The following is a 17,749-nucleotide window of genomic DNA, read 5'->3' as shown; positions in this document are numbered from 1 at the left end:
AGGGACAAAAAAAAAAAAAAAAAAAGATAGTACTTTCATCAACTTCTAAAGACATAGTCTTTACTTGGATGAAAAACAATTAATGAGGAAAAAAGTAGAGATTTTTTTTTCAAGTCATATCTGAGAATTGTTATATAGAAAACATACTACTTTATTATCTGTCAAAACACTGAGTATTTGAAATATAAGTGATATGAACACCAAAATAACATAATACCATGATAAATTTTAGAAAAATAAATGAGCTGTAGCAGTTACTAGGGGCTTCTTTTTTCCCTTTATGTAAACTAGAGAATTGCAAATATGCATATAAAAAATTCAAACACACACAAGACAAAGGCACATAGGGAAAGTGTGGTTCAGACTGTGGTAAGTAAACTTGTATACAAGCTCAGGGACAAATCCAGATTTCTAGAAGCATCATGAGTTTCATGGTGTAAAATCCTTGTGCTGAGTATTATGAATCAAAAGTACAAGACAGTTTTCTCTACCTGGATGAGATAGCATTTGGTATTACAGGGGCATGATCTGACCTTATATTTTTTGGTTTGGGCCCTTACAATGATTGACATTTAGCTAGCAGATTATATGTGAAAAGTCTACCTTAATATCAGGCCATTCTACATTTTGGACTGCCAGGCGTCTAATTTATATTACTAACGCAACTGTCTAGGACATCCGAAGACCTGGGTGAGTGTTGAGGGCAGCTGGGAAGGTGCAGTGAGTTGCGGGGGGTTTAGGATGAACATGAGTGTGGATCAGGGTTTGCATGACTTGCTGCACATCAGCTTTCTGAAGAGAAGTTTGCTGTATTTTTTTTAATTGCCACAGTGAGTCTGTCCTCGGGACTGTGTGCAGGTTTTCTGAATCTAATGCCTTCAGCTTTGTCACCTTTAAACCTGAACGAGCCCCGGGTTCCTTCACTTCCCATCTTAGTCCCTGAACCGCTCCTTACTTTTTAGCCATTGACTGGCCTCCTGACCTTCTACCTCTGACCTTCTCATCTGGATTCTTAATCTCCACTGTTCTCATTCTTAGCACCATTGCCCTCCTCACCACAGTGCACCCCGACTTCCTCTGCTTTGTCTTCTTGCTTAATCCCATTAGCAGTGCTCATCTAAATTTTACAAATGAGGATAGTATCCATAAATATAGTTTTAAACATTCAGAACTAAGAATTCATTATTTTTCAGTTACTTAAAATTCTAAATATGCTTGAAGGGGCAAAATGAAGAGGTACTGACTTTCTTTTGAATAAAATTAATTTTGGAGCCATATAACATCAGTCCCTAGTCTTCCTACAAAAAGAAAAGAAAAGATCATGCTCTGCAGGGCAGTACCCTAAAAGGAAACTAAGCCATTAACGAAATGGAGCATGTCCCTAATGCCCAGGGTCAGGAGCTTCTTGAATGAAGCAAACAGAGAAATACTTATCAAAGGGGAGGGATGCCAGGGACGGCATTATCACACACTACCTACGTGAACCACTTAAGGCATCTGAGAATTGGGCAAAAGAGTGCATGTTAGGTCTGCTGAACAAGGAAGGAAAAAGCTTTGGATGAAAAAAGCCCTTTCTGCCCCGTGCTTTGTCACCTCGAAGTTCTAGTCAAGAACTGATCTTTTTTTGTGTTCCTTTTCACATTCTTTTGTCCCATAGAGCAACATTAAGAAAGAAAAGATAACAACAAAAAGGGGCTGGGGATTTAGCTCACTGGTTCTGCCACCTGCCTCGCAAGTGCAAGGACTGGAGTTCGATCCCCAGTACCAAAACAACAACAAAAAACAGCAAAAAGTTTTGAAAGCTTTGGAACTTGACTACCTTCTGGCACGAGTTTCATAGTTTTTTGTTTTTTGGTTTTTAATCCAAGACCACTTTCATGTAGGCCACAGCTTGGATTACAGTAATTTTAAATATCAAATTCTGCTTTTCATCTGCTCTGTTGGGTTGGATATGGAGTCAGCTTCTATCAGCTCTTGTTTGAACCTGTCAGAATGCACAGGACGTGCAGAAGAGGAGGCTGGAGGACCACAGACTAGTGTAGAAAACAGCCAAGCACCCAGTGCAGTAGCTACTCAGAACATCTTGTTGATCACTGAATTAATTCCTAGCTTATTCCCTAGGAATGGAAAAAATTCAATCGAAAAGCTTACAAGTATACAGCACAAATTATTTCTAAGCCCAGGTTTAAATCATGTTTCCACCACTAATGACCTGAAGAAAATTGCCTCTTCTCCTCACTCCTCCATTTCCTCATCTATGAAATGAGTAAAAATAGTTCTGGCTTTGTTGGATTTTATTATTTATTTATTTATTTATTTATTTTTGGTACCTCGGATTGAACTCGGGAGAGGCAGGCAACAGAACCACTGAGCTAAATCCCCAGCCCTTTGAGTGTCAATCAAATAACCTAGAGACGATATAGTCTGACCATTCTGTCCTTGGAACAGTGGTGCTTTAGAAGCTGGCAGAGCTGGTGGAATAGTTTGTCACTGTGTAGACGGTAGCGACGTTTCAGATGTTGTGTTTTCAAAGTAATATTTCTCCCTTTTTCAATGTCCTCACTTTTGAGTTAGTCATCCTCATCCTTCCCCTGCTTCCCTTTCTATATCCACTCTTCCTGAAGGAAAAAGCTACAATTGTCCGCAATGGTCGACCAGTACAGTTACCTCAAAAGTGCAGCCTCACAACCCAGAGGAAAGATGTGTGTGCTGAGACTCAGCCTTCCCTGACAGCCAAGTGTAGAAAGTGTAGACAAAATGTTTTTCTGACTGTAAACATCAAGTCAGTTCTGGAAAAGTCTCCGTCCTACTTCTTCAGTTTCTTGGGATAAATTGACCTGAAATGGAAACTGAGTGAGTGTGTCCATGTGTCAATTTTTATTGTATTCTATTTGGCGCTAAACTGCCCTGAACAAATTTAAGCCTGTGCTGAGATTTTATGTAGTAAAACTTAATTTTATTCAGGCACAGCTAATTTAAACTTACCTATGGGTAGCCCTGAAATGTACCTTTGTACTAAAAGTTTGCTTAATTAATAGAGTAAATTACACTAAAGGGTAAGTTTAAATATCAAATTAGGAAACTGTCCATCTAACTTCTAGAACATTGGTATCTAACTGTTGGCATTCAAAATATGTTGATTACAAATGGTTCTTATGAATTGCCAATGTTTCTTATTAAATTTGTAAAACAATTCCTGGCGGGACCTCTACGCAAACTCATCCTATTTACATAATTAAAAGCTATACAGCCAGGCATGGTAGCACATGCCTGTAATCCCAACAGTCCAGGTGGATGAAACAGAAGGACCACAAGTTCAAGCCCAGTCTGAGCAGCCTAGTGAGAGTGTCTCAAAATAAAAATGTTTATAAAAAATAAGGGGAAAAAATGAGAATCAAGACTTGCCATGTAGAGGTACATGATCCCAACAATGAATGTAACTGTACTGTATCCCTAAAATGTACCAATAAACTCAATAAAATTTAAAAAATAAAATAAAATAAAAAAAAAAGGGCTGGGGATGTAGCCCAGTGTGAAGGTCCTGGGGCTCAATTCCCAGTACTACCAAGGGGAAAAAGTGAGAAGCAATGGCATTTTTCCCCCAAAATATCCTATTGTTCAACCAGGGCAATACTGGATAACATAATGATTGATTGGACAAACACACTAATGTTTTCTGAAATGAGAGCTTATTTGTTTGCTAGTTCATTCGTTTATTTATGTTTTTCAAACCATTGATTTCAGCACCTCCTTCAACTTAGCAGACACTAGGCTCCCACTGAGGCCCCATAAGTCAGAGGCTAGTACTTGTGCTAGAGTGCTCCCAACCTGTCTTCCAAGATGTAATAAAATAAATAAAAAAGGGCTGGGGATGTAGCCCAGTGTGAAGGTCCTGGGGCTCAATTCCCAGTACTACCAAGGGGAAAAAGTGAGAAGCAATGGCATTTTTCCCCCAAAATATCCTATTGTTCAACCAGGGCAATACTGGATAACATAATGATTGATTGGACAAACACACTAATGTTTTCTGAAATGAGAGCTTATTTGTTTGCTAGTTCATTCGTTTATTTATGTTTTTCAAACCATTGATTTCAGCACCTCCTTCAACTTAGCAGACACTAGGCTCCCACTGAGGCCCCATAAGTCAGAGGCTAGTACTTGTGCTAGAGTGCTCCCAACCTGTCTTCCAAGATGTCTTCCAGTTAAAACCCGGTTGTGTCCCTGTCCTTATGCAGGTCACACAACTGGCCTTTCACTAAATAATGACCGGATATATAAGCTCACATACTCCGCTGAAGTTTTTCTTGATGGAGGCAAAGGAAAACACCAAGACAGCATAGGCTACAGAATTTCATCCAGCGTGGATGCCGTGTTGCTGTGGAGGAGCCCTGACGGTGATGACGACCAGCTAATCCAGATCAAGGTGGGCGTTTTCTTCCAACTACAAAAATGGTAACAATGCCCCGCCCCCGACAGGTTGGATGTCAGCAAAGTTTCTGAGAAATGGGACCTTTGACAGCACTTCTGTGTACTTGTTTATCAAATCACTTGCTCCTATTTTGACATAAAAATTTAAGTGCTGCATCCACAATTTTGATTGCTCATGAAAAATGATCTGAGCTGGGGATTTAGCTCAGTGGTTCCAGCACCTGCTTCACAAGCACAAGGACCTGAGTTCGATCCCTGGTACCACAAACAAACAAATAAAAAAGCTTCACAAAACTGATCTGAATTTTCCAAATTGTCGAAGCAGAGAAGTAGATAGTGTGTGCTGGTGACTAGCCGGAGTGTGGTGTCCTTACTGTTCCGTATGTAATATTAGTAGGGACATTACACTGGAATCTGCTCAAAATGCCCTAGGAAGGATCTGCAGTCCATGTCCTTCTGAAAGCAGTTGATATTACTGTAACTGAAAGGGAAGGTGTATCAGGAGTTTCTCAATCAAATAGGGAGTTACCGAGGAGGGAGTGAACCTATTCTGTATCCTCCCTGAGGAGGAACCAACTGCTTCCTTTCATGGCAGTGTTTGGTCAGCTATGGTGGTTTAGATTCGTGTATTAGGAATAGAGGCCAAGTTAGATAATCTATAGGGATTTTCCACTTTTATATATGGTGGTTCCATATTTGCTTCTCAAGAACCTAAAGGCAATAGATGCCTTTAGCAAAGTCAGTTATTCTTCCTTGTGTTAGCACGAAACAGCTGCACAGGACCAACAACTTGGAACAAGTAATAGCTGCTGTTCCTTATCATGAGGTTCATTGCAAAACATTTGCAAGTGCTCTTTGTTCCTAGATGTCTCTAAACTTTCTTTCCTCAAGTTGTACCCCATCATCATCATCATCCACTAGTCTGAGGCTTTTCTCAACAGAACAGTAAACTACTCTGTAGAAAACATTATGTTCAGCCTTTCTCAGGAACTAGATTATTACTTCCAGTGCCCCATATACAGCTGAATGGAGCAGGTGGGCATTCAGATAAATGCTATTGTACAGACAGTAAAATGATCAGGCACACAACACCTGTTCAACAATGACATAAAGCCATATTCAAGCCAGTTATTGTGAACCCAAACTCACAGAGTTCTTTAAGTACAGTATTTTTGCCTGATTAAAAAATCTAACTTTTAAATACTATCTCCGTTCTTTTGAAGGGAGTGGCAAAGTCCTATGATCATGGGTAGAAAAATGATAATCTCAGTTGGTCTTTTTCTTTACTATTTTATTTTCTAAGAAACTCTGATGGAGACAGACACAAGAAGTTTTTCTAATAGGCCTCTCTCTGTAACTGTAGATGACAGATATAAAAGTTGAAGATGTGAATCAGCAGAGAGGAGAGAAGAGCATCTTCAAAGGAAAAAAGTCACCTAAAATCCTAGGAAAGCAAAATTTAGAGGCTCTGCAAAGACCCACGCTCCTTCATCTAATCCGTGGAAAGGTAAAGAGTTTTGCGGGGGGGAGGGGGGGAATCTTTTCTCCATGTCTTTTCTCCAGCTCCCTACTTTTCTTCCCTCCTGTGTACATATTATTTTAGGGTAATAGTGTTTTCACTGATTTCATGGTAAACAGAATTATTTCAAGAATTAATAAGCAGGAGTTGAAATGTAAATGTTTCTACAGTAAACCAATATCCCAATTTTTTTTTATATTTCCTAGCCAATTTGTTTTCCATTTTTGTGAAAATCTTTACAGGAAAATCAAGTATTTCTTTATTGATGATGGGCATAATTTAAACAGCACATCCCTTATTAAATTAGGAAGAGTTACAAAGATAGTGTAACAGAGCAAGTTATCACAGGAACTGGATAAATTGGATAAAGCCTAGTCAAATGGATGACTAGATAAATTCAGGAATGCAGACAAATTAAAATGCGATGATAACTTTGAGAAGTGATTTTAAACTCTTATGGGGATATTGAGATCTGGTTAAAGTACAAAGTTCAAGCTTTAGAAAGATATCACATGTCTAAGGTAGGGTTCATTTTTTAAAACTTAGAGATTCTTTGAACTGTGACCTGGGAATGCATTTAATGTATTGAAATAATAAATGAACACCGTAATTTAATTGGAAATCTGACCAGAAAGTTCTATAAGTGTACATTATTTATAGTTTGCTTTTGGTTTATTTTAAATGGTCTTAATATATTTGGAATTGAGAAGCAAGTATACTCTGTGAAATATTGAGCCTTACATACGTGGGCTGATGAAAATAAAAGCATGAATGGATAAAGTTATCTGAAGCTAAAATAATTCTCATAATTCCAGAGATTGTTTATTTAATTGTAGCTAAAATGTATCAGACACTCACTGTCAGGCACTGACTGAAGACTTTACCTGTAGGAACCAGGTGCTTTATCATCTGCTTGTGATAGATGAACAAAGTTAAGAGATCGTAAGAAAGATCTTGTCTAGGGTCACATAACTGGCAAGTTGAAAAGCTGGTATTTGAAATAGTCTATGCTTGAGCTTCTATATGCTGCTGTGTTCTGCCTGAAAAGTACTTGGGAAAATGCTGTCTTCAGTTGGCTTCTATGTTACTTATTTCATTCTTTACCATCTATGTTCATTTACTTGATTTGCATATAGCTGTCCTTTGTTAACAATGTGAAACACTTATGTTTTGGTTTAGGCTTGGGATGCGGCCATTGAGTCCATTAAATATTAATTATATTTATAATCTTACTGACAAATAATTTTATAGCTCCTTCACTGGCAGTTGAGTACAAAGTCTTTTGTTACACATGTGAAAGGTCTTGGTGCCTTCATTGTTCAAAGGCTCAGATGGAGCTGCCACGTCATTACTTCAGGGCATTAAGGGGCCAGTAGTGGAGGAGCTAGGATGTGGGGTGGCTTCCTGTGGTCACCAGCGAAAGTACATCACCATATCTCTTAACTATACAAGAATTCCTTGGACAACCAACCCTGGAGCCGGAGAAGCCAAGTAGACTTTTTGGCCATATTGTTGTCAGGAATATCATCACTTCAACTGTTGTTTCGGCTTACTGTGTCAGAAATTATGCAAAGACAGGAGAAAGCGCTGATGGCAGTTTTCTTTGAGAGCATTTTATTGTAGGCTGAATTTAAATGTTACTTAAGCATCCTGTGATTGCAAGGACCCTTGTCTGCATGTATCAGTGTCTTCTAGAGGTCCTTCCTTCCCTCTGACTTGATGCTCCCATGTTGATATCAAGAAAGAGAATCCATCAAGTTACTTAGATACATATTCTGGCTCATTTTTGGCTTTATTGGGACAGGACTCTAGTTTTGTTTTGTTTTTCCTCATTGAGTTCATTGGTAGATTTTAGGTACACAGTACAGTTACATTCATCATTGGGATCTTGTATCTTTACATGGCAGGTCCTGGCTCTCAATTTTTTCCCCTTGTCCCTGCCCTCCCTTCACCCCACCTCCCCTCCCCCTTTACAAACACTTCATTTCCATTTTTTCATTTTTTCATATTTTTTCCCCTTAGTTTGTCTACAAATCACAAACTAGTTTGGAAATGTGAGAGTTATCTGGTTAAATCAACACTGATAAGGGAAAGGCATTTCTAATTACAGCATAAATTCTCATCCTTTACTGAATGAAGTAGTCAGCTTTATGGCTTGAATATAACAAAACTTACTCAGTTCCTGATATGAAATAATGAATTTAAGATTATTGCTGCGATGGTCACATGGATTAAACTGCAAAGTTCAGATTTATTATTATGAGCTAATTAATATATGCACAAGAGCTGTCTTCGCGTTGGATCTCACTGTCCTGCTCTTTAAAAAACAGAATTCTGGCCCTGGCAGTAGCAGTCATACAAAACAACAAAAGTCTGGTTCATTTTCTAGTTCCAGAAAAACAAAAAAATTGCAAAGAATTTTTTTTGCATCTCATCTTTTACATTTTTCAGCCTGCCAGGAAAAAATAATGTTCTACTATCATTTTCTTAGGGGTCTAGAGCTGTAATAGCTAAAACTTCTCCAAAGAAGTGAGTCACTAACAGAATACTTGCCTAGTCCAGATTAAATCCAAGACCTGGGTTTCCTGACATTTTAGGTGAAATATTTTAAGTAGGTATATTCTGTAATCTGGAAGGAAATTGAAGCTAATGGTGATAGAATAGTATTTTCCTCACTTTTCTTTCTAAAATATCTAAGACCGAAAAGTTACTGGCCATATGGACAGGTGCACTGCCTCCAAGGGACTTTCCTGGGCTCAAGCAAGCCAGTTATAATAGGATGACCTGATAGGCATTCTATCTGGAGAACGCCTCCCATCAAATATCTGTGACAGATGTGAGACACTCTCTGTTAGAGGAAGTGGGCCCTGTATACCATAGAGAACATCATGAATTCAAGGGCTGGGGATTTAGCTCAGTGGTTCCGGTGCCTGCCTTCAAGCCCAAGGACCTGAGTTCGATCCCCGGTACACCCCCGCAAAAAAAAAATCCTGTGCTGAGAACATCATGAACTCAGCACATTTCTGAGAAAATTGCTGGTGATCTGTTTGAGAATATGATCCCAAGGATCCTCAGACACTGAGGTCATTATTCCAGTTCCTTTTTAACAGGGACAAACAGCACTATTCCAACATTTATAGGTTTGTCTAATATAATAGCTAAAATTGATTACCAAATAAAGTATCTAGTAAATCTGTCACTAGGCAGAGTATATAAAAGGAAGTAAAAATAGAGATTTGAGGCACATGTTTGAATATTCAGACAAAATATTCTCTTCTTCTAAGGTACAAGAGACTTTTGTGTAGACCAAATTATTCATAATGATATTCATTAAATTCACTGCATAATTAATGAACTTTCTATATTATTTGAAAATCATGGTTGTATTAAAAAGGAGGAAATAGAAATATTCAAGATACTTTGGTAGAAATACTTAGCTATAATATCAGAGACCTTGGGAATTTTTACAGGTAAGATGTATCTATCTCTTATTTCTAAACTGTGACATGTTTAGAGTAAATACAGAGTGAAAACCACCAGCCACTTTCCAGAAAATTTCTCTTTGTATTTTCATCCTCTTTCATATACCTGATCTAACCTATCAGAATGATAAAAGGCATTGAGGCTAAAATGTCAAGGATAAAACAAAGCCAAGTCACTCACTGTTGTTGCCAAACTATAGCCACCCTCAGCATTTCAACCTTTTCCACCATCTAAAGGCTCCTCACAGTAGTGCCTGGCATCACAATCCCAACCTCCAGTCTTCCAGCCCGTGTGCCTCCTTTTACCCAAGCCCAGGTAAATGCTGTGGAAGAATGTTGACTCTGTGGGGTTTTGCCCCTGGGTACATGGGCTGCCTGGCCCTTGTCAGAGCCTACAGAAATGAGCCATTCAGGAGTCTCCAGGGTTGAGATTTTCTAAGAACCCTTGCATTTGCTGTTATTTTACACCCTGGCTAGTTCCTGTTTCAAACATGGTAACAAGTAAAGAACAGGGAGATACGTTCAAAGAGAACGTTCCTAAATTTTTTTCTGTGGACAATTCTTGTTTTCATAGAAACCTCAGCCTTTGTCGGGGCTTTATCCATTTTATCAGCGCTGATGATGGTCTGAACCTTCATCATCAGCCCCCTGAATATCATGTCCTGATGATCTACCTTCTGAGAAATGTAGTTTCTTTTCAATAAGAAGAAGTCACAGTTTTGCAGTAACAAATTTCATTCTCCGAGAGTTAATGGAGCAAGAATATAAGCTTTCCAGCCATGTATTTAAGCAAATCTGGTGAATGAGGCATTTTTACTTCATTTATGTTTCTCTTTTCCTCCCTTAGGTCAAAGAGTTTTACTCATATCAAAACGAGCCAGTGGCCATAGAAAATCTCAAGAGGGGCCTGGCCAGTCTCTTTCAGATGCAGTTAAGCTCTGGGACCACCAATGAGGTACTTGCTGACATGACTAAGGCTTCAGCATTGTATTGGTCAGTAGGGTTAACAAAATTGTTAAAAGAATTTCAACTTATAAAACTCCAGTAGAAGAGTTATATGGTGTAGCTCAGGAAAGTTAAATTGGGTGGTCAAATCTCATTTACATATGTGATAACTGCCATTTATGCCAATGTTTTATCACTTAAATTCAGGGTAAAGAGAATTAGAATCAGTTTTATTAGGCAGACTTTGGATAATTTTTGGCTATACACAAAACCTTAGGGATCATTCTAGTGGTTCCTAGATGTTGCTAGACAGTGCTATCCTATGGGGGAGCTTCTGAAAAATATAGATTCCCTGGGTTCAAGAATCTGTATTCCCTCTATTCAGGAATCTGTAACCCTCTTCTCAGGTAATTTGGATGCATTATCATTATGGGGAACCACTAATCTATACCAGCGCTCCTCGTTTCGCAAATTCAGGAACTGAAGTTAATCAGAGAAGCTGAGCAGTTCTCCCAGTATCACACCTGGGGCCAAGGCTGGAGTCCAGCCGTTCCAGCCAGCCCATGAAGATCTGGCAGCTTCTGTTGGTTAGCTTGCTGGAAGAAGATGGGCGGTGCTGGCAGAAGCTCAAGAGAAATCTCAGGGAAGCTCAGCAGTGCTTGCATGGATACAGTAGCCTAAATTCACATTGCTGCTGTGGCTAATAATGAGTTTAATTAATCCTGTAGTTTTTTCTGAAATGTCTAATCATATTCAGCTCTTCAAAGTAACACACACACACACACACACACACACACACACACACACTCCAACTACAGCCTTAAGAATCAACCCTCCTTGACTCATAATTACCCCATTTGCCCAGCTCTTTTTGGGCATAGAGAAAAATGGGACAATGTGAAAGTTGCATAAGACTAAACCAAAGATGAAAAAGAATCATCTGCTATTGGGAACCTTGAGTTCTTTCTGTCTGGGCAGCCCAAGGGAGAAAAAGAAGCATTCCCCAAAGAGCATGTTAGGGACCTCAGTTTCGAAGCCACTTCCTGGTGAAATTCAAATAATCCATGCCTAATTCCATTATATTCTTTCTTTTCTCTTTCAGGTAGACATCTCTGGTAATTGTAAAATGACCTACCAGGCTCAGCAGGACAAAGTGGTCAAAATTAAGGCCTTAGATTCATGCAAAATAGAGAGGTCTGGATTTACAACCCCAAATCAGGTATGATTGGTATTATTCTCTTTGAGGCATTTAAATAGTTTTGTTTCATAGAGATTAATTTAAAATAGGAGAAACATAAAATAGTGGCATAATTTGGAAACATTTAATAATTTTAGCTTAGATTCTGGTTTCACACACGTCATGTGAACACACATTTAAATGTGTTGTAGGTGTGGGGATGGGGAAGAGGATCAGGAAGATAATTTGCTAATTGACTCCATTCAGACACTGAAAATCTGAGGGCTCACTTGTTAAAAAGATACCTATTTATTTACTATTTATTTAGGTCTTAGGTGTCAGTTCAAAGGCTACATCTGTTACCACCTATAAAATAGAAGACAGCTTTGTGTTAGCTGTGTTTTCAGAAGAAATCCACACTTTTGCACTGAATTTCCTGAACACCATACAAGGAAGAATAGTGTCAAAGTAAGATGCTGATATGTTTATTTTCTTTGCTGTTTGTTGATGTACTATTATATTTGATTGATCAATAGGTGTGTTTGTGTGTGTGTGAGTGCATACAGTGCTTTCTCATTTCAAGTGTGAGTTTCTTGGTATATTGTAGTGATTACATCCTGTTCATCCTTAGTCTTTAATCATTTATAATACATACACACAGTAAATACCATTTTAGCAACATTTCATTAAAATCAATTATGTGTGCACTTGAAATTTTAAGATGACAGTTGTTTCAGTTATAGTTCATTTTCTAACTTCTCTGTCACATGTTTTTAATATTAAGGTTAAAATGTAGTAGCATATGTATTTTCTTGGGAGTTTAAAAAATATTGTTCAGAAACATTAAAAGTTGTATAGTAAAAAGATGTGACAGAATTTTTAATGAGATTTATAGCATTTAAGGATTTAATTCTATTGTGCCAACTTGAGACCATTTCTGTGTTCACACTGGTTCTACAGGATGAAGAACTGGAATTTCAAATTTAAAAGTTTGTTTTGGGATTTTAATTCTAGGAGAACAATTCTCATCACTAGATGTGGTATATCTTATGCCATTTCCTCCCCAGTGTTTCCCGTGAAGTTGCCCTAGTGTCAGAACCAAATGAACGCACAACTATGGGAGAAGTTTCTCAAACTATAAAAACTTGAAATTTTATTGAAGTCCCACCTGGAGCAGAATTTTACACTGTACTTCACAGTATACATTATTTTCATATATTTTTATACACAATAAAAATTTAATTACTTACCAAGTTTCCATTTCGATACCACCCCAATTCAGGGGTGTAAAACACAGCAATCACGGTAGTATTATTTCTTATAGTCCTGGCCTTGCTTTGCCCAACTTGACTTTGGCTCGTGTCTGCCGAGCAGCTGCAGCCACTGGCCAGGATGGAATTACTCACAGGTTGCCCTGCCTTGTCTGTTGCTGGAGCTAAGAAGCTCAAATGCAGGTAGCTCCTCTACATCTCTTCTTTGTGTCCTCTCTCCCTGGCCCTGCAGGTAGCCAGTTCTCATCTGGCAGTTGAAGTTCCAAAGGCACTTGTACTGCCAGCTTGCAGACTCCTGCACTTCTCTGCCAGTTGGGACAATCACAGATTCCTGTCCAGTCCCAAGGAGAAGAATGCGTATCCTACTTTTTAAAGAGAGACAAAGTTTGAAAGGGTGTGTCGGACAATGATAATATGGAGGCCAGTCTGGAAATTGAGCTTTCCTAACCATCTTGGTTAATAAATAATGTGTGGTTGTTGAAATATTGTTTCCAGAGAGCTAGGCTAAATTCAAAAGGGCTGACATCCCATATCTTGTTCAGCAACCCGGAAAATGTCCTTTCTAATATCTTTTAACATTTTGAAAGCTAAAATCCAAATCTTTGAATAAAATTGTTGTTCGGGAAGTCTTCACAATTATATCAAAGCTTTAGTTACCTCTGAAGATGCCAAAGGTTGAATTTACCCAACTTGAATATGATAATATATAGGGTTTTGGCTATCAAAGTGACAATTAGTATCTTTCTCACTCAAAAGAACGAGTGCTTATGATGTGTTATTTCTCTTTGGTGTTATGCAGGCAGAAATTAGAGCTGAAGACGACTGACGCAGGCCCCAGACTGATCCCTGGCAAGCAAGTTGCCACTGTAATTAAAGCAGTTGATTCAAAGTACACATCCATTCCCATTGTGGGGCAGGTCTTCCAGAGTGCGTGTAAAAGATGTCCTTCTGTAAGTGTGACTGAATAGGGGGCTATTAGTGGCTTAAAATTTTATTTTCCTTTTGTCGCCAGTGAATACACCAACTAATTCTATGGTGAAAGTTTGTGAAGAGCTACCAGCCACCAGAGTTACGATGACCATAGCCTAAAAAATGTGAACCTGAGATGATGCATAATACAAAAATAATTTCCACTCTCTCATCTCTAATAAAAAGTGTGATGATTTGCTGAGCATGGTGGCTCATGTCTGTAATCCCAGCACCTGGGAGGCAGAGGCAGGAGGGTTGCCAAGAGTTTGAGGACAGCCTGAGCTACATAATGAGTTCAGGGTCAGCCTGGACTATAAAGTGAAAGCCTGTCTCAAAAAAAAGAGTGCGGACTTAAGGGTAGAGCTTTGAAAATCATATCTAGACTTTAGGGAGGATAGCGGGCCAGAGGAAGTATAATATGTCACAAACATGGACAAGGGTCTGATTCTCGAAAGTTCTACCGCTTCCTAGTGATTTGTCCATAGGCAGAATACTCCACTGATCTTAGTGCTTTGGGTTTTGCTGTTGAGGACTAAAAGAGGACTTCAAGTTCTCAGCTTAAATTAGGGTGCTTTTTCTACCATACTTCACTGTGCCCTACCAATTCAGCCAGAATGAGATATCCCTTCCCACAAGGCAGCGTGCAGATCCTCTTGCGACATTTTGAGTCCAACAGAGAATTTCATTGATTGAGTCGGTTATGATGTATGATCATAAAAATTGCCTTTAGGGAAAGCATTTCCTTATATTTAATCACTGGTCAGAAGAGCAAACGGTTGGCTTCAAGCTCTGTGTGTAGCTCCTGAGAAATGGTTTTTCCTTGGGCATCATGGGTGTCCAGAAAGGTGGAATCATGCGGAACCGATACCACAATTTGCTTAAAGTGCCAGACACTAATTCTGTATTAATTTCTAAAGTTTACCAAATTGAATTAGAGGGGAAACAAAACATTTTGATACACAAAAATCATCATTTTAAAGTTTTATTTCCTCCTTTTTTTGTTTTTCTTCCATGTGTCACTAATGTTCTAATGTAGTTTTTCTAATGAGACTGAAGCTAGTTAGAAAAGTGACTAGTGAAGCTAAGTATTTTTCTCATGCTGTGAATGATTCGTTCCTCTCCCCATAGTTTCAAACATTATGAATTATCTAAGATTTTTGATAATTATTTCTTAATTATCATGGAAGAATTTATATCACTGAGAACTTGCTTCTCCTGTTTCAGTATGATGTCACTCTTGCAACTCCCTGAGAAGATCTGAATTCATGTTGACATAGTTTTTTCCTGCAGAAATGGCTCAGGAAATATTAAGCCAAACACAGCCAGAATTTTGCACTGGAATGTCTTAAGATCAGAGAGCTAAACTGTGCATGGTGGTGCATGCCTGTAATCCCAGCACTCAGGAGGCTGAGGCAGGAGGATTGCTGTGAGTTCGAGACCAGCCTGGGCTACATAGTGAGGTCCAGGTCAGTCTCAACTACATAGTGAGACCCTTTCTAAAAAATCAAAAGAAAAAAAAAAGATCAGAGAGCTTGAAGGGATTTGAGGAAGCAAAACCATAAATGCTCATGGCTCACTAGAAGGGCTGAGTAATTTAGAAGCTGGAGGTCTGGTGATTGCTGCAGTCTGGCAGTTGCAGGTCCCTGCTGGAATTTATCAGGCTCTGTATGACTGGGCAACAAGCAGTAGAGTATGAAAAATAAATTCTTTAGTTTGTTTCAAAGCCAAGAGAAGTCATCAATTACAATCACTAATTTTAAAAACTATTGTAGAACAGTTGCCATTGCGTGTGGATTATCTTTATATAATTATGAAGCTACCAGACAGATATAAACAATGATGAAGTCACACATCAGTAACAGCAAAACATTGAAATTCATACAAACAATGAAGTAAAAAGACAGGGTAGGGAGCCCAAACTTATGAAATTGCTTTTCAGGGAGGTATAGGTAAATTAGAAGCTTGATGCAGTTTTTCAGCAATTCTGATTTTTCCCTCTCTAAAATATGTTGCTGTTAATTAAAATTCTGCATAATTTCACTAGGGTGGTGAAAGCCTTGAGTCAGGCACAAGACCCCCTCACCATGACCTACGTGTGCAGACTCAGTCAGTGGTTGGCAGGGTCCTCAGAGACACACTGACGGATAAAAGTGGTTCTTCTTCCGAGGAAGGCACCGGGGTCAGCAGGCCTCTCTGTGGCCCCTGGGCATCTGAAGGGCAGGGATGTGGCCAGGGAGACAGGAGTCACATCGAGCCAAGATACAAAGGTTTTTCCTGCTTGTCATGTACGAGGATGATTTTATTCCTTGGAAATAAAAGTAATAAGCGAGGTTGCTCAGCACTGTGAGCAGAGCAGGAGCTATGGCCTGTTTTGCAGCTCTCGGAGCACTGGCAGTCCATCAGGAAACACCTGCAGCCGGACAACCTCTCCAAGGCTGAGGCTGTGAGGAGCTTCCTGGCCTTCGTGCAGCACCTCAGGACGGCAAAGAGAGAAGACATCCTGCAGGTTCTGAAAACTTCGAGTCCAGATGTCCTGTAAGTCCCCCAGCTGTACGTGGGGTTAGGAAATGCCCTGGATTGCTATTCTTATTAAATAAGGACTCCTTTAATGCCAACTGCCCTATCTCTAACTCAGCTATCCTGCCGTTTGCATCTTTATCCACAGGTGTGCTGTATGTAGTCACTGGATGATGCTGGGCTAGAAATCCAAGAATGTTTCCAACAGTGACTTACATATAGGTGCTTACAAGTTTAAATGATGCCATATCGGTACACAGAAAGGCCAGGCCAGGGCTTCCCGTGGCACCTAGACCTAGGGCTGCCTCACTGTGTTTCAGATTGTATTCCTATGCTGTTAATTCACACTGGAAAATATTTCAGAGTTGATTAAAACAAGCAAAAAACATATGACTTTCCACTGAAAAGCAATTTCACTAAAGATCCAATTAAGCCACATTTTATATAGAAAATTGAAAACTGAGCTAAAAGGCTGAGGAATTAAGAGAAAAGAAATTCTTATATTATTTGACATTCCATCAACCTGGGACTTTTTGCATACAATATAGTATTTGTCTATGAATACAAACTTAGCTGCAGGGTACCAATTACTGTATTTAATCATATAGTTCAGGGTTCACTTAATTTGACAAACAGTGAAAATTAGTCAATAACATATAGGAAAGTGGAAATTGGCCAAGTTACACACACACACACACACAAATGCATTGTGCATGCAGGAGCCCAAAAGCAACAGTGGTCCGATTCAAAAGACTCAGTTTCACAAGAAGAGAATTTAACAACTGTTTTTCAAGAAAAAACCTGTTTAATCTTGATTGTGTTTGTTATTCACTTGCCTTTAGAATGCTAAAAAAAAATGGTAGGAATTTCATATGACAAATCACAAATTGGCTACTTTCCTCAAAACTAAATATTTAAATCAGAAGTTGGAAGATAATGAAAAATTATAAATTAAGTTCTGTCATAATCATAGACTCTTTAATGGACTGGTAGAGGAGCCTGTTTTAATATCAAGGCAAAAATACTGAGAAGTGCAGAATTTAGGTATCAGCTTTGAACAGGGATTGTATTAATCCTTAACCTTATGTGTAAAAATTGTCAGATGACAGCACTTCAGATGACTCGACGGAGCATCTTGTAAAGATTTACCAAGTTCTGTATGGTATCATATGTGACATATATGTAGCATAGTGTAATAGAAAAGAGACCAGAATAAACTAAAATTAGATGACCCAGTTTTAAATTTTCTGACTTTCAGCAATTCTGTATCCTTTAAGCAAGTTGTTCCCTGTTCATTTCTCTCAGCATCAGTTTCAACACATATAAATCAGGACACTAACTCCTTTACTTACAGTAGGATAGTCAGAGGCATGGTTGAGTTAATAATGTGACTTTCCTGAGCTGCTATGTTGCCCCTCCTGTAAGTGGCAAGACAGTAACA

At 38.9% G+C, this 17,749-nt stretch overlaps 1 protein-coding gene across 1 annotated transcript in view; it reads left to right on the top strand.

Moving 5' to 3' along the window:
- Positions 1-17,749, top strand: part of Mttp (microsomal triglyceride transfer protein) — a 39,679-nt gene that overhangs the window by 1,310 nt on the left and 20,620 nt on the right. The window contains exons 2-8 of the mRNA XM_010603487.2: positions 4,236-4,423; positions 5,792-5,935; positions 10,277-10,384; positions 11,477-11,593; positions 11,880-12,019; positions 13,622-13,772; positions 16,169-16,326. Of these exons, the coding sequence (XP_010601789.1) occupies positions 4,236-4,423; positions 5,792-5,935; positions 10,277-10,384; positions 11,477-11,593; positions 11,880-12,019; positions 13,622-13,772; positions 16,169-16,326 (1,006 nt within the window). The remainder of the gene's footprint in view (positions 1-4,235; positions 4,424-5,791; positions 5,936-10,276; positions 10,385-11,476; positions 11,594-11,879; positions 12,020-13,621; positions 13,773-16,168; positions 16,327-17,749) is intronic.

This window comes from Fukomys damarensis, unplaced genomic scaffold, assembly GCF_012274545.1.
Source record: "Fukomys damarensis isolate Sample0158 unplaced genomic scaffold, DMR_v1.0_HiC HiC_scaffold_25, whole genome shotgun sequence".
Lineage (NCBI taxonomy): Eukaryota > Metazoa > Chordata > Mammalia > Rodentia > Bathyergidae > Fukomys > Fukomys damarensis.
Note: the sequence above shows the minus strand (reverse complement) of the source record. Positions and strands in the feature narration are given on the sequence as shown.